The 22065-nt window shown below is 43.7% G+C and overlaps 2 protein-coding genes across 4 annotated transcripts in view; one reads left to right on the forward strand and one right to left on the reverse strand.

Moving 5' to 3' along the window:
- The window catches only part of FANCM (FA complementation group M), a 72386-nt gene that overhangs the window by 2427 nt on the left and 47894 nt on the right, over positions 1-22065 (forward strand). Inside the window, exon 4 of one of the 3 annotated variants that reach the window (XM_027458277.3) lies at positions 199-357. In XM_027458277.3, the coding sequence (XP_027314078.3) occupies positions 199-357 (159 nt within the window). Of the gene's footprint in view, positions 1-198; positions 358-21213; positions 21315-21631; positions 21653-22065 lie in introns of those variants that run through there. The other 2 variants (XM_027458279.3, XM_072038044.1) reach the window with 2 other exon arrangements.
- Positions 1991-15023, reverse strand: LOC101804844 (heme-binding protein 2). Its single transcript, XM_027458290.3, has 5 exons — positions 14680-15023; positions 8978-9069; positions 7583-7724; positions 6119-6302; positions 1991-5701 (listed from the first exon to the last, which is right to left on the reverse strand). The coding sequence occupies exons 1-5, from the start codon at positions 14906-14908 to the stop codon at positions 5530-5532; spliced, it is 819 nt and encodes a 272-aa protein (XP_027314091.1). The 5' UTR covers positions 14909-15023; the 3' UTR covers positions 1991-5529.

Consider the following 22065-nt stretch of genomic DNA (forward strand, 5'->3'; position numbering starts at 1 on the left):
CTCTTTATATGCTACTTAAGATCTTTAAGTGGAGAGTCTTCAGTTTTTCATTTATAGATACCAAGTACGTTTGCCTTTGTATTATATTCAAGGGCTGTTAAAATATGTTACATAAAACGTGTTAAAACGGTTACTTTCCTGTGATGTTAATTTCATCATTGGTGTGTTAACAAGCCTTTTTTGTGGGTTTCCAAACAGGCCGTGCAGCAGGTTATCTCCAACTTGCTCATTGCTCAGATAGAGCTATGTACTGAAGATTCTCCAGAAATTCAGCCTTACTCTCATGAGCGACAAGTGGAAAAAATTGTTGTTCCACTTGGTGAAGAACTGACCGAAGTTCAGAATGCCTACATCCAGGTGAGTTGTTTCATTTATTTATCACAACATATACATTTAGTGACCCTGTCCATTTATGTGTGTGTATGTATATACACACCCACCTTCCGATCTGAATATCGCTGCCTAGACCAGCACTAGCTTGTGACAGTAACACCTTCCTATGGAGTTAATTTTGCCAGTGGTGTCAACTACAATAACTGCTGCTTCGCTTTGCACCACGGACACCTGTTAGCTTGCAGTAGCCTAAGCAGCTCTGACGCAAAGCTTACCATTGAGTTTTCTCACCCTCCTTCAGGAGTCCATGCAAATTGGCATGAGACATGAACTGAGGGCTTCTTACTTTGGCTGGAATTTAGTGTTTATTGGGAGGATAAGAAGAGCCATGCTTATGTTGTCTAGGTTATTGCCAGCCTTGTGAAAATTGTATATTGACTCAAATATTTCATCTGATGAACAATGGCCTTTAGAGCTTTAACCCATCCGTGAGTGTGCTTCGTTCCCCTTGTGTGGGCTTGGTTGTGGTTTTTTGTTTGTTTGTTTTGGTGGGAGAGTATGGGTGGAGAAAAGCTGGCAGTGGGAAATGTAGAACATTTGCTTGTTAGTTCTTAACCAGTAGGTAATATCCAAATACAGGGCAGTAGTAGGCAAATAGTAGTATATAAGGTACCATTTTGATAAGTTCAAAATGTATGTTTGTTTTTTAGTAAGAGACTTAAAAATAAATGGAGTTAGTTGCTATCTAGCTGTTGGCTGTTGAGTATGCTTTTGGTTAAAGTTTAATGATGTAGGTGAAGACCATGAAAGGCAAACTTGCACGTTTGTTTCCTAAATTAAGTTGGCTTTTTTAGAACTGCTGTTTTCAAACAAATGACATGGGATTGTGTTTAACTGAAGTTCCAGTGACAGGCTGGAAGGAACTTTAAGATAGATTTGGGAATGAATATGGATGCTCGTGTTGGTCTTGGTGATTTAATCTGAGGTGTTTGGCTTCAGATGTAAGCTGAAATAAATGTGGGTTTGGCTGATCTGGGGTAACTGAGGAGTACTGACAGACCTTCACTAACTTCAATCAGTCGAGGGCTGTCAGTGTGGCTTCGGTGGTTTCCATTTCCTTTCTTCGATCTGTTGTTTGCCTTTGCACTGGTGCCCTAACAAGAAGGGACCTCTGGCACACACAGCGCTGGCCCAGGCGGCAGCAGGATGGTGGTGGCAGCAGGATGGTGGTGGCATTTCTGCAGCCTCCTTCCAGAGCAGCACAGGGTCCAGGCCTTGGGCAGCTCCAGTAGGCTGCGGGAAGCCAAGGGTATTTCCCAAAGGCGGCTGCAGGTGGCTTCTGCAACAGGGAATGAGCTCACCAGCAGACTGCTGACTACAGCATGTAGATGCATAGCTCCCAGCACACAGGTTTTTTGTTTGGTTGGCTCAAAGACGTATGCTTTGTGAGAGTTATTTAAGTATTTTGGGTCTTACAGCAACCATGTCAAATTCAGGGCTTAAATGTCTTCTGTAAAATCAGAACAGTACCTTCCGACTTCTGTTGTATCCATTCAGAGGAAAAACAGAAATGAAAAGATCACGAAACACAGAATTCTGAAGGAAATGTTAACAAATAAAAATAATTCTTTATATGATACAAAAAGTGAAACCCAAGTATACTCTTTGCACAATAAAATCATTGTCTTTAATTTTGACAAACAGTAACAGTAAACAAGACAACATTTAAGTGAAAATAAAGGGCAGTGTAAAGCTGCACAACTCAGCAATGCCAGAGAAATTATATTTATGCTTATATTTGCATACATACAATAAGCAAGGTCCTGAGTATCACAATAGCTGGAATAAACTTCTTAGGCACTAATGCTTGTTTGAAAAATACACAGTATGCAGGACAACATTTATCTGTTAAGGCTACAGCATTTAATCTTCAAAAATATGTTTGAGTTCTGTTTTATTATCTCTTTTGAATAGTAGAAATCAAATAATTCAAATTAAAAATGGAAATCCTTTAATGGCTTACAAAGCAGAGCCACAGGTGAGTAATAAAATACCTATGCCAATAGCAGGAGTTAGGTAATTATGTTTGACATAAGGTTTTCAAACTTTCTAAAATGATCTATTTCAGTAATTAACACTTCCTTGGCATTCATGGGTGTAACTATCAGGCAAACTTTATTGTGTGAATGGAAACCTGCTGTACTTTGTGAGGGCTGGTTGCAGAAGCTGGTCGTGTTCCATGGCCATAAAGTGTATCTTCAAACTAAAGATTAATTGGTTCTTTCTCAGCAGCAGAAGCAGCCTAACACAAGTCAAAATAGGTGCTATCTGGAATTCACAGTTTTACATAAAACACTGAGCGCTTGCTGTTTGGATATCAGCACGTTCCGAGAAGTACCTTGGGTTTATGCTTTAGTAACAGGCGGGTTTCTATTACGTACTCACAAGTAACAGAGCTGCAGAAGTATTTAGGTGAAGATTCTCTATGGAAATATACATACCATGTAGCAAACACTTTTTCAATAGACTTTGTACATAATTTTACATTTAAAAACTGATATTTCTGGTGAGAGAATTGAACTGCTTCCAGCAGATGTTTTATGTTTGTACTAAAATAATTTCTATAATCAGCAAAAGCAATCAAATTGCAGAAGCCTCTTTCCTTTGATGTAAAATCTTGTAAGAGTAGAAAATCTGTTTTTACTTGCCCCTATATAAAAATTGTTGGAGGGGTGAGGGCATAGGGAGAAGTAGGCAAAACAAAACCTGTCATTAATGCTGCTCTGGACCTTCTACACAAGTCAGCTTTAGAAAAGTTTCTCTTATTTTCCATTAGTTTGTTAACTTCCACTTTAAATAGTGGATGGCAGTTCCAGCAATGCAAGATGTTGACAATAAATAAAAGCCAGAGATAAAATGCCTTCTCTAGCTGGTCCCTAACGTTAGGGGTACTGAAACAGGGCACGATTCCACATATTGAAAAGCAAGTCTGATTTTTTTTTCCCCTGGTTGTGACCCTGTACCTTGAACAAGCTGAGAGCAGTAAGAGATACGAGAGGCACTTTCAGCACCTCATCCTGCTGGGTAAGAGGTGCTTGGATGTGCATTAACCTGGCGTGTCAAGCTGCTCCCAGCTGGGGCCACTGCTGGCACAAGCACTGGTGCTGTCACCTGGCAGCTTGGGGTGCCTGCTGGGCAAACCAGGCTCTGTAGGTCTCTGGCTGGAAGGAGGACCCCAAACCCACGGCCTTTTCTGAGGTTTTGCCCTGCCAACTGCCCCCAGCCTCCCAATCACTCTAATCACAGTCTGTCTGTAATAACACCTGTCCGTGCTGGGCTAGGGCAGGCTGAACAGCTGGGGAAATAGGAGACTGAGGAGAAGGGGGTGAGGACGGGGCCCCCAGCACTGTCGGTTCAAAGTAAGGCTTTTCTCTTGTTATTTATTTCCCCCACTTGCATCTCCCTGGTCTCTGCAGGCAGCAGCCACCCGAGGGCACCGTGCTCACACTGAAGTGCCATCAGCAGCTCCCAGCCGCCCACCAGGACCCTGCTGTGCGTTCCAGGTTAACATAAAGTCAGTGTTGTGCAGCACAGAGCCCTGCAGAAACATCAGGCTTAAAGGTCTTGGGACCTGTTCGTTTATTCAGAAGTACCGCATCAATCCCCTCTGCCAATTAACAACCACTGCCATAAGGGCTCAGGCAGAGGCTCTGGTTGTGTTGTGTGTTGCAACTGGAGAACACAAAAGCTCAAGTAGTTGATACGTGACCCTGGGGATATACTCCATTCAATTTTATATAAAAAGTCATTTACTTAAGATTAAGCTCTATTATCATATCTCTAAGGGGAGACATGGAAGGGATTTCTGAGAGCAAACCTGTTTGCTGACTCGATTCTAAAGTGCGTTGGGTGCTCCCTAACTGGTGCGTAGCAAAGCCTGCGTGCTGCTCAAACACGGGGCGTTGGAGCTGTGCGGGCTGGGCTTCGAGTCCCAGTGCACTGGGCGCTGCTTTGAGACTCACTATGTGGGTGAAGGCAAAGGAAATGAGCTGCAGCATGGAAAATTAGGAATTAGGAAGAGAAATGCTCACAGTGAGGGTGGTCAAATACTGGAACAGGGCCCAGAGGGGCTGGGGGAGCCTCATCCCGGGAGGTGCTGAACGCCGGGCTGCACGAGGCCCTGAGCAGCCCCATGGGTGCTGGCCCCTCCAGCAGAGGGCTGGGCCAGGTGAGCATTGGGGCTGTGTAGTTAGTTTACATGGTTCTGTGCTAAGAGAAATACTGGCAGCATTTCTAACTTCAGCAGTGTAACACTGCCATAAGAACATAAAATGTAGTGAACAGATTGCTGAATGTTAAAAACACTGCTGCCGGAGTAAAGACTTAAGATAAAGTGTTCAGAAAGCTGGAGCTGAAATGAACCGCTTTCTGTTTGGGAATGACACATTTGTCATGGGGTTACTGCAAGTGGGTGATTAAGGTGAGCTGTAACTTTCCTACCAAAACATCAGTGAGCCTAAGCACTATTCTGCTGCCTTGGTCTCTTCTCAGGGTCTAAAGTACTTTGGTTGAATGCGTGGTGAGGTAATGCATTAAGCATTGAGCATCTCTGCTCCACCAGAGATAAGAACAAAGCTGGTCAGCATTGGCCTAGTCTTGTTCCTTGGTTTAATCCTGGCGGTCTAACTCTGGTAATTGTCTTCAGAAATAAAGACCCAGAAATTCTTTTTTCTCAAGCATAGTCTGCGTGTGAGAATTGGTTTTAATGCATGTCCCATCGAAAGCCCCAGCAGTGCCTTTCTGTAGCTGGTACAGCACTAAGTGCCCAGAGCAAGCCAGGACAGGGGCTCCAGGAGCTCCGTTAGGACAGTCCCAAGCCCCAGCAGAGATGCTAATAAGTGGGTGAGGGGAGAGGGCTCTGCCTCCCTTATCTTAGGGGGAAGTGGGGAAGAAAAGGTGAACTAATTTTTCTCATTTTTACAGTGCTAAAATTTCCATAAGAATTATTTAGAACTGGTTTCATATGTTAGCTCTGTTTGCTTAGTAAGTTGGAGTGATTGCCTTGTTAAGCTGGCTAAAGCCACGTTTTTAGATTTCCTCAAGGGTTTGACATCTAGTCTCACACAATTCACTTGTAAAATTCTGCCAGTAAATCAGAGCTGATTCTTGTAACAGACAGGCATCAGAAACGGGCAGCTACGGTCTTTGGAGGAACCAGATCTCATTGTGTCGATTAGCAGCAGCTGGGTTTGTGTATCCTGCAATGATGAACGTATCCTGCAAACATAACTCTGGGCTCTCCAGAATTTCCGCCAGCAGGTTTATTTCTCTCATTATAGAGTCTTCATTGGTGATTCCTCTGAAGCTCCTGTAACAATCAACTTCATATCAAATTCTTTTTAAAATCCGATTTTTCCCGAGCCTAGATGTGCCTTCTGTTCTAAGCTCAGCCATGATTCACAAATGGCACTACCTGACTCTGGTTGGTCTGAAGCAGGTAACAGTTTGTTCTTAACTCATCATTTTCAGTGATGTGTTAGATAGTTTGTTGCCAGCAATAGAGAATACTGTGTGTTTTGAGATGCTTTATATCTCACATTTACACATGCATTATTTTCTGAATACCTGAGTTTAATAAAGCAGGCAGCTTTCAACAGGTACTGAAAATCATGTCTTAAGTTTGCTAGGTTTTAGAGGTTGGTTTAACATGTGCAGCATGCCTACATGTACGTTGAGAACTGTGTCTTTTTGCATTTTTCTAGAACAAAATGAAAATGTTTCTTACCTGCTATAAACAATAGTAGAAGGCCATTCTTCAATGATTATGTCAGAGTCAAAGGGATGAGGTGGCTGATCCTGCAGCACTTCGGGCAGGTAGTACGCTACCGTCACCGACTGCGTCATCTCTGACTGAGATTCATTCGTGTGTACTATGGTGACGATGGGGATTGTTATCCCCAGGTACAGCCCTGAGGAGACAAACATGACTTTTAGAAAATACAAAAGGAGGTCTTCATACCCTACTTGATTTCTGAACTCCTACTGAATTATATAGAGTACCACTGAGAAGAAAGGTTTGTTGTTATTAGAAAGAATTCAGCATACCTCAGAAATTGGATTTCTGTATTCCAAGTAGGAAGTAACATTTGATTGTGCCTTGTAATTCGTATGTATGTGTCTGCATATCTGTGTAAATGTATAAAACCTCTGCGTGCAAATATGCGTGCATGTGTGTCTAAAACGTGGTAGTTGGCAAGCTCTCCTGTCTCCACGGATGGCAGATGGTTTGACGTAACTTCTTACCTCCATCTTCAGAGGGATGTGTTTTTGTGAACTGCCCTTGTCTCGTGTTTCAAATATTTGGGAACAAAGAATGTAGGCAGGACAAGGGGGCTGCATTGTGAATTCATTTAGGATTTACTGTTAACAAACATGTTGCTTTATTTGTGCAGTAAATAAAGCTTGTGGTTTTGACTGTGCAGATAGCAGTGATTATTAGGGGGTGAGAAATAGGCTTCTGTACATGGCTTGAAAACAAAACTGCTGTTCTGCAGCCAAAATAACTTTTAAACAATATTTAAAATGTTAACAGATTTCGGGGGGTGGAGGGGGAGTGGGAAAATTAAGAAATTAAGACTTGGCTTGATCACAGCACGTGGTATTACAGAACAAAACACTGGCTATTGTAGTACTTCTTAATCATCTGGAGAATGGTAAAAATGAAAAGCTATCAAGGACATGGTGGATTTGCTATCCTTTTAGTGTTCTTGAGTTAAAATGGGATTATGTTTTTGGAAAATACTCTGACCACACCAATTTTTGGTGTCCATTCAGACGTGTACAAGTTAAGTATCATGAGCTAACACAAGGCAAGTGTAATGCTACGGGCTCTCGGCGTTACACTGTGAGTAGGGGATTGCAGTACTTGTGTGACAACAAACCCACTGAATGCCGTAGCAAAAGCCTCGTTCATAGCCGACAGTCTACAAAAATAGCCAGAGCCAGTTCCCAAACAGTTGTAGTGGTCAGGATGCCCTCAGAAGTCAGTTCAGCGATCATGTACCTTCAGAGGTTCCCTTCTAGCATGTACGTAGAGGGACCAGCATCCAGTTTAGATTATACTGGAAAGGCCGTATTACAGGAGGATGGTGATACAGACAGAAACAGCTAATAAAAATATCCTCCTAATTAGGAGGGACTAGTCCATAAATACGTTTTCACTGTAATGAAGAATTGTGGTACTAATTACCTGAGGAATTCTGCTCACAAATGTACCTCATAAGCTTCATGAATCCAAGACAAATGCTCTGTTCATACTGTTTTTCTTTCATTTTTATACAAGCCCACTTGGCTTTTCCATACTGACGTTTTTCATAAAGCAGGTCTCCAAGCTGCAAACACAGTCAGATCATAATTTTGTGTTTTAAGTTAAATAAAAATAAAATAAAAAAACTACCACAAGCAAACAAGAGTCATACAATATTCAGTACTTTGATTATAACATGTGCCTACAGAAGTTGATTTCTTTATGAACAGGAGAATAGCAAGCACGAGAAGTTATTTTAACTCTCAGCATTAGCTATACCTTAAGTGTTTTGTTTGCTACTCAGTTCACGTGCAGTTTGTTTCAAGGTCCAAGTTGGCATATAATAAGTCGATAAACAAAACCAGTGCAATGAATTACACGAATAAAAGAAAAATTGCATCTTTTTTCGACTGTCAGTGAAATGATTTTGAAAGGAACATGTAAGTGTCAATCCTTTCTCATATAAATCCAGGAGGGATATTCTAATGATCTTGGACCAAAATCTATTTCAGCAGACTTACAGGTCCTTCTTCTTCAAAATAAGGAACTGATAACTTTTGACCTTGCATTATCTAATATTTAGTTACTACACTACTACAGAGAAACTGCTTTTGAGCATTTAATTACAACATGAAGAGTTGAGTCCCAAACCATTCAGATGAAACACACTCAAATAGTGAGATTTATAAACTTGAATGATATGGATCTGTTTAAAATAAATGGGATGGGAAATCTTCCTACGCGGTTAGTAAAGATTACTGTATTTGTCATTTAAGGTTAGACACCTGTTTGCAAACTTCCTGAACTGTAAAAAAGTTGCTGGACATTTAAGGTTTTAGTGGAGGTTTCTATGAGATGGTTTCTATGAGATGGATTTACAAATTGATGTTCTCTTTGTAACGACCCACGATACAAAGCTACAACTTTGGTTTTAAATTCAGATAATCTCCTCCAAGTACTGTTTCCTAAGGTTTAATGAACATGATTGTAAAGAAGCAATGATTTAGATGAAGAAAATGGGGTTTTATTTTAAATGTCAAAATATGAAGGGGTTTTGTTAGATTAATTCAAAAATGTCACCAGGACTGCCATTCTTGACTGCCTTTTGACATTCCTGCTAGTTTCTAGCTTACAAAAACAGAAAACGCCACACATGCATGAAAAAACAGTGAGATGTTAAAAAAGAAATGCAGGTATCCAGCTATAAGGGGTATGTCCACTTAGGATTTTTAGTGCTATAAGTGGATGAGTTACTTGTATAAAGGAACGCAGCTTTGAAATCTAGGTATGAATACTGAAAACACTGTTAGAAGCTCAAACGGGAAGGAAAACGGGTACCTTTTCTTTGCGCTGGATCAGAGTAAAAGGGATGGTCTGCCTCTCCTGGGGGCTGTTATTTCTGGTCAGCTGCTGAATCGGCTCTGCCATGTCTACAATAAAATAACCCATTTCCAAGTTAGCTGTGAAGCTGCAGAAACAGGAAGGAGATGTTTCATTCTGCTTTCTCTGAGTTAAACTTCTGTGGACTGTGTGCCTTTAACAAGTTTCGTTTGCTTTTCAGTGCTAGCAGGAAAGGCTGGCTGGCTTTGGTCTCTGTACTGTTCAGAACAGGTCTTGCCCTCCCACCCCCTCTATATTCCAATTACGCGTGTCTCTTTTAAAGGGCTTTTGTCAGTGCCCACAGGTGTACTGCCAACTCTGGCATCTCTGCCAGCGCTGCATTCACATGTATCCACATGAAGAAGCAAATTGCTTCAGCTGCTCTTGCTCACAGTTCAAGGAAGTACTGCTGTGGGAGCTGTCACTTCCAAAGGACATTTTGTCTGATAGCTAGCCCCAGCCTTTGGTGCTACGCATGTTGCCGTGCTGCTCGTGCATGCTCCAGCCTCTGTGTGCACACTGAAGCTCTGTGTCTTCAGTGATTTACCCAGTGATGCCTTTTCTCTTTAAATGCAAGCCCTTCTAGTAAGGCCTCACAGGGCAGGACAACTTGAAAAACAGAAGCCAAACAACCAATTTTGTTAAGAAGAATGCTCCCCACCACCTCACAGAGGCGTACAGAGAAGGCTGAGTTGCCACAGAAAATGGACTGAGTTGCGACCTAAGTTGCCGTGGAAAATTCTCATGAGGTACATCAAGAAAAACACAGTGCCAGTGATCAAACGCCAGGACAGGGGCCTGAGATGTTGAGGGGCCTCTGTCCTTGGGAAAACATCAGCTTGATGAGGCCCCGAGCAACTTCAAAGCCGACAGATAGAAGCCTAACTTGGAAACCAGCTCTGCTTTTAACAAGGAGCTAGACTGCAGAGCTCCAGAAGCTGCTTACACCCTAAATTATTGTGTAGTTGTGTATTAGCATAAGTAGATTTTATACTTCCATTAAAAATGCCAAAACTATAGATGAGGAAGAAGAAAAGTGTTCTGTTAAGGTAAAGAAGTATAAGGTGAGTAAACAATTCCTCAATGCATACTTCGGTGAAGAAATGTGTCTTGAGAGGATGTGATTTTAACAAAACAAATAGAAAAGATCTTTCTTGTGTGCTATATTGACACCATTTCTGTTTGGTGCAGAATTTTTATCCATAGGGGCTGTCTGATTAGATGCCGGGCACATTAGATGAAAGTTTCTGTTCAAGGCTGGGAGGGGCAGAAGGCTGTTGGCTTGCAGTGAACATTCCTGCAAAAATGCAACAACTTCACAAGGTGGGAGTAGAGCAAAGCTAGCTTCATGATTTGTGTTCTGTTCATCAGAGGATTACACCTGACTGAAAGAAACACTGGGGTTCAGTGTTCTCAAATTAGTCCTTACCATAAAGCACTTTAAAAGTTAAACAGAACACACCAAGTATATTTGACTTACAGGGACACTGCGTTTTGCATGCTCTTCATGTCTGCCTTTTTCTTTCTTCTTGCCCTTTGGACCAAGAAGGACCCAAAGTACGGTCTAGTGCCATCGCTTCTGGTCTGAGCTCTGGCGTTCTGGCAGCAGGTGATGTGAAGGAGAGCGCTAATAGAAAATATTGTTGAAGAGCTCTAAGCATGCTTAGTACAGAGATGCAACTGAAACATGCCGCGGCTCTTTGAGTGATTCTCACATTTTGTAAGGGATTCTGTAGTGAACCTGTTCTTGAGTTCCAGCTGCAGACATAAATAAAGGTCCAGTCTGCAGCAATCATCACGCTTCCCAGCCGAGCTCAGGGGGATAAGAAGGAGCAAGTGCTTGCGTATTCAATACTAGCATATTCCTGTACTCCTGCTCTCCCATCCTTTTGTAGTTTAAATACGGTTGGATTAGGTGTAGATGCAACTATGGTTGCCTCAACAACAGCTCTAACTGTAGTTCCTAAAAAACTCTGCCTAAAGTTAGCTCCTAGCAGAAGGGCTTAGAAGCTCTGGTTATAAGGCTGAAGCAATGGAGAACCTCTTTTCCAAAACAGCTGGTCCCTTGCATGTCAAACTTGAAGTAATGCAAGCATTTGTGCACTGTGATAGAGGCTTAAAAATTTGATTTTTCTGTACAGTGTGTGAAAATGTTTGTGAATTTCTGCTATGCTACTTCATGCTGTATATCAGACATGTTCCAAAGGACTGTATATTCCAGCTGAAATAAGATCCCCTCTCTTCTGTGTTTTGAGTGCCTCAGAGTCTTAAAGACAGAAAAGGCAGGATGATGGGGGGAGGGAGGAAGAGTATTATTCATCTCTGAGAGAAGAGAATTAAGATGCAGAAGAATTAACTTAGCCTAGGTCACTCGTAAATCTGTAGTTGAGCTGGGAATCAAACCTACATCTCCTGGCATCCAGTGCAGGGGGTTTAGTTTTAAGACCATTTGGAATAGTAAAGATCCTTTTAATAAAGGGTAGAAAGATACACTTCAGTTAATTTTAAACTTTTTTTTAAAATGTCACTGGGAACTAAATTTAAAATATAAGTAGTGACATTTAAAATTGATTTCTTCAGATGCTGAGAGAAGAACAGTAGATGAGACTTCCAGAGTACCAAGGAGTTAGGAAACATTTCAAGGCTCTAGAAATGTTAGCTCTATTTTCATTCCTTTGCTGATAAATGTGATCAGATTTTTTTTTTTCTCCTGTGTTAATGCACGGGATAGGATTTACAACTAGTAAGTCCATTTAGGGGTTTTATTCTTCAGTTCATGAATCTCTGCCTGCCAGGCACGGCAGTATACCACGGGTAATAAATGTTTTAGCCTGCACAACAGCTAAATTATACAGCACAAAGCAAGGGAGTTGCTTGATGTACATACCCTCTGCCAGTCCAAACTTGCAAACTTACATACTGGTGTGAAAAAAATGAGGCAAGATGATACTGAGTTGTAGCAGTATATCTAGGTAAAGGCTTACTTTAATTAAGTTTTAAAAACTACTAATTGTAAATTTCAGTCTTGAAATAATTGTATACCTGCCTATGGGTAGGTATTATGAAAGAGGCAAATCTTTACAAAGAAACGTATATAGATAATGCACACTTGACAAGACTTGTACACAGTGACAAGATGGAACAGTATTTGAAGTGTTGCACAACTTAATTGGTGTCTGATCAGACCTGCTGTGTCACTGGACTGGGATGTACTTGTCAGCTGTGCCCTCAAACCATGTGCACACACACCAGGCTGCTGAGTTTAGGAGGCAGCTTTGTACCACAAGGAAGCAGTCTTCATGCTGAGGAGAACCACGAGACCCCTGCCACACACCTTGGAGCTGCTCACAAGCAGGCTCGTGAGGCTACGCATGAGATGGAGGAGGCTGCGTGGCCGGGACAGCCCAGCCACAGCGTAGTCCTGTCCTGGCTCTGTGCTGCAGCTTCTGTACCAACAGGGCCGTGCTACCCCTCACATGCTGCAAGCTCAGCAAGGGAAGCATATTGGAACCGATGGCAAAATTGGGTGCAGTTCAAAATCTGGATTTTGATCTGGGGCCAGGGTACTTGACCTCAGAGCATGCTGCTTTGTACACTGGGCACCTTTAGAACACTGTGCTTTAGCAAGTGGATGATTTTGATGAGTAGCAACCTTCCCAAGCTTGCTTGTTAATCATGTATTGAAATTATTAATGAGAAATTTAAAGTAGCTGCTGAAGCATGCCTTCTGCTTCTACTGAGCATAGGTAGATAACATGGAGTTCTCAAGCCAAGGTTAGATTTTACCATCCTATGCTTTTTCTTTTACCTTTTGGTTGCAAGGCTTGCTGTTGGCCAGACAGTCAGCTTACAGGATTACAGTCTGGTTAATCGTGATAAATCAATATGCCAGTCATACAGATGTTCAAATCTCACAAAATCTGTTGTTTTTAGAAGACTTGTAGTGTTCCTGTTACCCAGGAAAGGTACTAACAAAACCTACTAGCAAGGTATCTTTTTGAGAGGCATATTGTCCCCATAGAGCAAGACAGCTGTCAAAGCTTGTGGCAGCCCAGAGCTATTGTCATAGGGTGGCATTGCCTTGATTTCACAGACTTTTCCACTAGACTACAGGAAATACATGAGCTGTTGTTGGGATCTCAGATGCTGTGTGCACAGCTAGCACTGTGGCAGCAAACAGCCAAGAACAGCTCTTGTGCTTTCCTGCACCAGGGCTCCAGTGCCAGCAGCTGCTTGGATGGGGCACACTGGTCACAACAGCCTGCGTACTCCCTAGTGAAATGAAGGGATTCTCCTCCCAGGATGTCATCTGCATTTCCTCTGTGGATGTCTGAGGCTGACTGAATACTGAACGTGGATATTAAGTTAACTTGCACTGTAAATAGATTGTGTATACAGAGCTGATGAGCTCTTCTAGCTGAGGTATAATCCTCTCTTGACGTATCTTGACTTCACTGAAGGAAGTCTTGCATTTCGATTTCCGTAATGCCTGCCCTGACACTACAAAGGAAGCCTTTTATTATATTGCAACCACAACGTGGTAAAATACTACTTCTGATATATTTACCAAACCTGATCTCCTGTATAATAGATCTCAGTGAAAGAATGTATTGACACTTCCACATCATTCTGTGGGAAGGAGTCTTGTTCCTTCTATGCAGAGCTCCTCAGAAGGGGCCATTTCACATCCATGTGTCCAGGCCTTGCTTAATGCCTGAGACAGAGACCCTCTCTCATTGCCCTCTCCCTTTGTGCCCCCAGGCAGGAGGCTGCTGATCAGATCGGTGTGACCAGGACTGAGTGCTGGGGCAGCAGGACCTGTCAGACACCCCCACGGGGACAAGCCAGCGAATGCTGCTCAGACTGAGCTTGCTGGGCCTCCTTTTACAGAATCACAAAATTTCTAGGTTGGAAGAGACCTCAAGATCACCCAGTCCAACCTCTAACCTAACTCTAACAGTCCCCACTAAACCATATCCCTAAGCTCTACATCTAAACGTCTTTTAAAGACCTCCAGGGATGGTGACTCCACCACTTCCCTGGGCAGCCTGTTCCAGTGCCTCACAACCCTTTCAGTAAAGAAGTTCTTCCTAACATCCAGCCTAAACCTCCCCTGGCGCAACTTTAGCCCATAAAGTTTAGCCCATTTTAGTACCCAAAGGGTTGTTGGTTTTCCTTGCCAAGGCATTAGAAAGCTGGGATGGGACTTGCAGATGTGGCTTGAAAAGGAGGCAGAAAGTGAGGCTGTTCCCCCTGCTGTGTTGGAATCTAGGAGGAGTTCAAGGATCAGGGGATTCGTTTAGAGCGTCTGAGACAGTCTGTGCAAGGCTTCTGTGCTCCCCATCCTCTGTGAGGAGGATTTAGGAGGGGCAGAGCCCCTCAGCACCTGCAGAGCTCAGGACAGGGCAGCACCGAGGTGTTGTGGTTCTGGCTGCAGTGAGCCTGCCCTCACCCCTGGGGACCCTCCCATCTCTCTCGAAATTGAGAACAAGCCACTTCTTAATAAGATAAGCCGCGGAGGCTTACCGTCAAAAGGCAAGGTCAGTGCTGTATTCGCCTGCTCCCCTCAACCTGCCACCGCCAAGCCCTAACCACCCCCATCTGTGGGACGGCACCGGGGGGCTTCCGAGCCGCCCCCCCTGCCCCCGGCCGGCTCTTACCGCGGGGCACGTCCACCTGGTGCCCCCTGCCCACGCTCTGCCAGTAGCTGAGCAGCCGCTCCTGCTCCTCGTCCTCCATCCGCTCGGCCGCCTCCTCCTCCAGGCTGCTGCCGTGGCTGTGGTACGCCGAGTCGGGGCTCTCCTCCGCCATGCCGTCCAGCTCCTCCAGCGTGATCACGGCCGGGCCGCCCGGCTCCGCGCCGCTCATCCGGCACCCGCCCGTCTCCATCGTGCCGAACCGGGCCAAACTGGGCTGTGCTGGGCCGAACCGGGCTGAGGAGCCGAGCCGAGCCGGGCTGTGGGTGCTGTTGGCGGCGAGGCGCTTTATGAGGGCTGAGCTGGGCGGGGCGGGGCGGGGGCGGGCCCCAGGTGTGTGTGGGGACACACTCGGTCCCTGAGCGGTGGCTTTCTTCTAATTCTTCTTCTTTTTTTTTACTCCCTGCTGCTCTTCATCTCCTGTCAGTCCTTCCTTGTGACAGTATCTCGTAAGCCATGCCCCAAGGCAGAGCTTTCACGTTGTTCAGGACCGGCTGCAAGGTGTCTCGGAGCAGATCCCCTGGGTCGTTTCATTCTGGAGGGTGGCAGCTGTGTAATTCTGGCATTGCTGAGGAAAGCCTGTGGGAGAAGGGTTTGTGAGCAGCCCTGTCTGTGGAAGGCTGTTGTGGGGCAGGATCTGACTGAATCTGGGGTGTCCCCAGAGCATGCGGCTCTGTTTCTAGCTGTCTTTATGAGAAATAAAGAGTGCTGGTCCATTTTTCACAAGGCAGCAGAGGAAAGCCTGCAGGATTCAGAATTTTCAGTAGGAAAATAGATTGCACCTATACACGGCTGAGATGCCTGCAGGAGGAGGAGAACAAGGATTAGGGATGTAAGTGCTGACTCTGTGATGCGGCACCTAATTCCCCCCCCACAAACCACCATGTCTGATCAGTGTCTCCCAGGCTCACTTTTCTAATCCCAAGGGCTCATCGTGGTGTGCCAACAAAGTATTAATTGCCTTAGGTTAAGTAAAGGGGAATGCATTGGTTGCAGTAAATGAGGCAGCTGGTTCCACCGTGAGGTTGTTTGGCCTCTTGTTTGTAGGCAGCATGTTGGCATCACACACTGCTTGCTGGTCTTAAATTCACCTACGTCCTTGACAAATGCTTGGAGATGATGCCTGCATTAAGTATGATTGATGATTTGATTTCATGGTCAACTGCCTAGTACGCAGAAGTGCAAGCCTCGTCAAGAGCATGCTGAAGTGGCCTGCATTTTATGGCAGCTATCAGAAATTCCCTCACAAAGGTGCTGCTGAACTGCCTTCATGGGGCAGCTACATGGCTGTGGGTAGGCACCGTGAAAAAAGTCATGGTATGAAATGGTCACATCACAGGTGATGTTTCAGATGAGGCTTAAGTACAGTGCAAACACTAACTGCAGTTGTTTGGGCAAAGAACTTTCCACATAATTTGGGAAGTTGGATTGCTACTGCTAAGTGACGGCATCCTGGCTCTTGGTGATTTCTTCTGGGTAACGTTATTCTTAAGAACTGACTTTTGGAGTCAGTGCATAGAGACCTCCTCTGCCTATCCTGCAGTGCAGAAATGATTCTGACACTTTTTAACAGAATTAACGATTGCAACGATTTAACAATTCCAACTCTTTTGGTCAAGTATTATTTAGAGAATAAATAACTGCTGTAAGGAAGAGGCTGGTAGGAGTTTAAGATCCTGTTTTAAAGATCACCCATCACATGTAACTGCTTGTGGTTTTTGTTTTGAGATATGCCTAGTAATTATGTAAGAAGTGCTGCCTTTGACAAAGCACTGAAAATGTATGATGCTCTGTGTCTGGACACTGCTAGAGCACTTGACTATTCCTGGAGTTGAACAAGGCTGATTTTTTTGTATTTGTTTTTTTCCCTCAACTTGTTAAGTTTGTGTGTAACTGCTGGCTAATAAGCAGTCACTCGTGGCAGAATATGATTTAGTTTGTGCTGTGTTCTTGGTGCTTTCCTGGCAGGTTGTATCTCTGAATAGAAAAAAGAAACAAATATTCAGCCTTGCAAATTGAGGATACAAAGCATCTGTAGTCAGATGCTTCATTCTGTCATGTGGCGCAGTGACGACATTGACTCTTACTGAACTGCAGATTTGTATAGAAATGCCATTTCTTTTTATAAATTCTCAAGCAACAGGAAAAATGTTCTCAGTGAAATGAATTGACAAGTAAAATCTGTAGGCCTTTTTTGTAACTTAAGAAGTGAGAAATGCTGTCATAGAATAACAAGACATTAAAAGACAACAAAATATTGTATGTTTTTGTGAATAATACCAGCTTCCAAGGAAAAATAGTATATGTTAGATGTGTAACATAGTCCTGGAGAACGGCAAGACCACAAAGTGTTTGAATGGATCAATATTAAATTGACAAGGAAATTCCCAGAGGAGCCAAGATGATTACTGTGTTGATCAGTATTATTTTTAGAGACTTAAATGATTCTCTTAAAAACACTGTACCCCTCTGTGTCATCACTATTGTATTTTCATTATTGGGAAGATAAGAATATGTCAGTGCAAAGCTTACACAAAATAGTGCTTTTCTCCCTTGCATTTAGAGCTCATTTGTCTGTAATTGCAACTCTGAAGCTGTACAGAGATAATAACCCAAATTGAGCACTCGTAGTAGCTCCTGATGCCTTTCTCACCCATGTTCTCTGTCATAAATCCACTTGTTTTTTTGTGTGTGTGCTAGTCATTGTCCTCTATCTTCTTTCCTTGCATGCTCTGTACTGTTTTGAGAGGTTTCATCGAATGTTACAATGACCTGTTCTCACTCTGTAAATAGAGCTTACGTACTCTGTGTACCTAAAGTTTCTTTACAGTCAGCAGAAAGGGTCCATGTGAGCTGCCCTGGTGCTTCGGGAGATGCTGCTGCAGCTGCGGGACTGCACCTGGCCTCTGCGGGGCTCTGGGGCCTTTCTGCTCTGGTGGAGCCCCAGGACTCTTTCACTCAAACATGAGGTACAGCAGGCAGATTGAACACAGCTCATTCCTGGGCCTTCCTCCTGGAAGGTATTTTGGGGGAATGTTAGGGTACCATTCTTACACTTCCTGAGGTAACACACAATGTTGAACCACAGCCCTTTTTAGTTTCATTCCTAAACTGAAGCAATGAATGTTCTAGATCTTCAGCTAATGTTCACTAAGGCTGCTCTTTCCTAAAGTTGCAGAAGGCCCTTTTTGCCTTCATGCCTTCCTGCCAAGTCATTTTGTTCTCCTCCAAGACAGTACAATCACAACACTTTTCTGAAGCATTTCTTGAAGCTGGTTTCCAGCTACAGACTGTAAGGACAAGTCTTGTCTTTTCCTTCTTCCTTTCTTCACTCTCTGTATTGAAAAATCGTTAATCCGGAGCAGAGAGTGGGAACAATATGACGTCCATGTGGTGCACAGCAACAACAAAAGCCTGGATTTGTGTTCTGGAGCTGCTCCTGGTTTCAGTGGTTGTGTGTTAAATGAAACCAGCGTGTTGGTGTGGGCCATGCTAACGGCTCTGCACAGCCGTAGGCGTGATGTTAACTCCATCACACAATGCAGTCTCGTGTCCTTGTACATCAATTCAGCGTTTGCCACAGCATGTTTGGAACTGGTGTGTGGCATATTGGGTATGGAATGTGCTGGAGCTGGGCGAGGTGGGAAAGCAGGGGAAGGAGAGGAAGCAAAAAGGCATCTCAGGTACAACGCGACTGTATAAAACTGGTGAGGTTTCTCTGTCGAGGCCTGGAGAGCTGTGGAGAACTTTGTGGCAGTCGGAGATGCCTGCAGATGTGAGGGAATAAGTACAAGTAGACCTTTTCGATCTGTTCTGTGAAGACGTAGATTGCTTAGTCTGGTTTCTCTCAAGTCACCCATTCTCTTCTTTGTAAGAAACGCAATACAAATGTTATTTATGCACAGGCGATGAAATTCATTTTTTCCTGTGTGGCAAAGAATGTTTGCAAATCTGCAGTGAAATAGTGAGGCAAGATTGTTTGCTAAGAGTCTTTGTTTTTTATTGTGCAAGGAGAAAAGAAATTAATAGCAGTTTTTAGCAAGATGTCACTGAAACAGTGAACAGCTCTTTGCCTTCTCTGTTCAGTTTACAGTGCACGGTGTGGTCCCCAGTGCATGCTGTAGCCCCAAACTGGAGGTCTTATGCCAACTTCAGGTATAAGATTCAGAAAGCAGTGTGATTTGCTGGGGTAGGTAACCTGTTCAGCAAAAACCTTTATCTTCTTGGCAAGTTTAGTGGGACAGCTTTACCAGCTGTCTTTAATAGATTGGTAGTAAATCTGCCAGCTCTTTAAACTGCATTTAGCAAGCTAGAAGAAGTCATTAGTCCTAGTAAAAAATGATTTAAATGAATCCTACAGTTGTGTTTTTAAACAGGTAATGTAACGTGAATGTTTTGGAAAGGTTGAGGAGACTTCCCAGGAGTATTTTCTTTTTAATTAAAAGTATTTTCTTTTTAATTAAAATAAAGGTATGGAGACAAGATAAATGTAATCACTCTGAGTAGTGCTTGTTTCTGTATCCCTTCTAAGTAGGTTATGTTTACTGTTCCCTATTAGTTTTCAAGCTCCAGGTGACTGGATCCTGCTGTCTTTCATAATAGTCTTCCTTGGTTTGTTTTGCAGAAGATGATTAAATCAGACAGGGGTGTACACCGAGCAAACAGTGACAATATAATTTTCTTACATGTTATAAACTAGGTCAAGAGATGAAACACAAAAATACAAGTTATGGAAATTAAAAAAAAAAAAAAAGTTACGCAACAAAAGTAGGGAGTAATGAACCAGTGCTGAGATACTACACTTACGTGGGCTTTACTTTTTAATGAAAGCATTAATTTTGTTTTATAAAGAAACATTTTTTGTTCAGAGACTGACCCCATTTCCACTATTTGAGACATAGTTTAGGCTTGATCTTAAGCTCCTCAAGTGTCCTCATCACTGAACTGTGTAGGATTTGATGGGAGGGAAAAGTTCTGTTTCAGTGGTATCCCGTTAAAATAAAAACCACAGTTATCCCTTGCTGGGTAAACATTTTTTGGTTTAAGTACATTTTCTTATGAGCTGGCACAGGCATTTCTGCCTTTCACCTTGTAAAGTGGTTCATCAAATACAGGCCAAATTTAAAAACAGTAACAACAATCTGATAATAGACAAGGTTTTGAATTTTAAACTCTTAAGACTAAATCAAGTCAGAGAAGATAGTTTCTTGTGTGTTTGGATTTGGGTTGATGTATGGTTTTGAGCATATTTAAAGAAAAAACGGTTGATTTTTTTCCTTTCCTCCAGAAATTCTTGACAACATTGTAGTTTTACAGTTGGTCTTAGCTTGTCAGTTCAATACAGAAATCTTTTAGAGATGGATATGGTGGGTGTAACCCATGAACCAGCCCAGAAAGGATGAGCAGAATCTCTCATCTGGGTGTCATATGGAAGTCAAGAAACCCTGGGGAAAAATAAGCAGTAAGATGTCTCTTTTCCCCATACTGTTTTCTTTTTCACACTATGGGTCCCTGCAGACGTGTCTGCAGTAGTGGTTTAGTTGGTCAAATTATCCTCTGATGTTAATTAGAAGGCACGCTCTGGGGCAGAATCTCCTGACTGTCCTTCTCGGAGACACCATGAAGCAGGCAGCGCGCAGCCAAAGCCGGCCTGGAGGTGAAGTCGGCCTGGAGGCAGGCTGTGGCACCACACCAAGCCTCCAGAAGCACCCCTCGGCACCCCTCAGCACTCCTTGGCACCCCTCAGCACCTCTTGTGCCCCCACGGCACCCTTCGGCCATGGGGCCCTCGCTGCACGCTCACGGCATCTCCTGCTGCCTCCCGCCTGGGCCGCGTTCTCCTCAGCAGCACGTGGCACTCTGCGTGAGACTTGGTACCCCGTCTGGAGGTCCAGGGCGACCCAGGGTGCGCCAGAGTTATGCAGAATTTAGGCTTCATTTCTATTATTTCTCAGCAGCCTTTATCTGTTATAATCTGCTTAGCAGGCCGACTCCAGCGGGTTGTTTTTGAAAGGTCTGCAGGCGTGGAGCCCGCAGCCTGGAAATTCCCCGCTGCATTGGTTTCTCAATTTAGCTGGTGCTTTCATGGTTTTTCCTTCACCCTTTCAAAGTTCTCCGTGCATTTTTTGATTCTCTTGGGGATTAATACAACTGTGGCTGATGGTGGCAATCGTTCCCACCCCCTTTGCTCAGGATTTACTGCTTCATGCCTTGTAGGCACCGTACACAGAGTACGAAGCTGAAGTGGTACAAAACTATAAAAACAATCAAAGCAAGCAGAGAGAAGGAGTTAAACTAAGCTGCCACAGCACCAATGGGATATGAACAGACTGTGGGCTTTAGTAATATTTGTGCATCTAAACGGGCTCTAAAACCCAGCCTGAGTGCCTGCACACTGACTGCATGAGGAGGTTGTCACAGTATTTTTGCTTAGTGTTTAAACATGCGTTGCATTTTTAAAATTGCTTTTCTTTTCCAGCTAGGGCATTTTGTCTTCAGCAGCTGAAGATATATCATACTGTGTGAAGTCTGAAACTTAGACCTGTTTTTATGGGCTCACTTGGAGCTGATTTTCAGTAGGCTGAATCACAGCAGTGCGGGGTAAGGGGCTTGTTACACCGCAGCTCAGCTGGGCTGGGGACAATGCCTGGAGACCTTGGGAAGCACCGTATGCATGTGAGCAGCTATCGGGAGCTCTCTGCTGTCAAACTGTGTCAGGACTACCTTTGGAGAGGCTTGTTATTGTGCTGTGGTGGTGGGTTTGGTACTGCTCGCCAAGTGGGCCAACAGATTGTAAGTCGTTTCTGTAGAACAAATCTGATTACTCCAATTATTCCAGAGTTAGCACTCAAGCAAAACTAAGTCTGTGAAAAAAAAATCCCGACCACCTGAGGCTGAGAAACAAAGAGGAAAAACAGGATTAAGATGAATTAGTGCAGGTCAGTTCCCTTGTTTCACTGCTGTGGAAAGCAGGTACATGTGATGTATGAAAACAAATTGTCTCCTGGCATGGTGGCTGAGCCAGATGGGGCCCGGCTGCATGGTGCTCATCCCTCGCTGCTCACTTTCCCCACTCCCACCCCTTCCGTACGCATGCCTCTAAGCCTGGCTGGTCATTCGCTGTGCTAATTTGGACATCAGGAGATGCATGTATGCCTACAAGTGTGCTGGAGGCTGAGGAGGCACAGAAGTCAGTTAGCAGTATGCGAGGGAGCTGCAGCATGAACACGAGAGCTCATTACCTGTCCTGTTTATTTTCCCTTTGACCACGTCAGTACATGTGCCATTCCACAAGCACCGTGTGTGTTTCCACTTCTCAGTCATTTGATGGATGTAGGGTTACCTTGGTGTT

Source organism: Anas platyrhynchos, chromosome 5 (assembly GCF_047663525.1).
Source record: "Anas platyrhynchos isolate ZD024472 breed Pekin duck chromosome 5, IASCAAS_PekinDuck_T2T, whole genome shotgun sequence".
NCBI lineage: Eukaryota > Metazoa > Chordata > Aves > Anseriformes > Anatidae > Anas > Anas platyrhynchos.

What these genes read in the sequence shown, in the direction of transcription:
- LOC101804844 (XM_027458290.3), bottom strand. Translation starts at nt 14,908, where the DNA reads ATGGAGACGGGCGGGTGCCGGATGAGCGGCGCGGAGCCGGGCGGCCCG. An exon ending in CCAGGTGGACGTGCCCCGCG is followed by an intron (nt 9,070 to 14,679) that starts GTAAGAGCCGGC and finishes ATTTTATTGTAG; the next exon opens with ACATGGCAGAGCCGATTCAG. An exon ending in TTGTGAGCAGAATTCCTCAG is followed by an intron (nt 6,303 to 7,582) that starts GTAATTAGTACC and finishes TTGTCTCCTCAG; the next exon opens with GGCTGTACCTGGGGATAACA.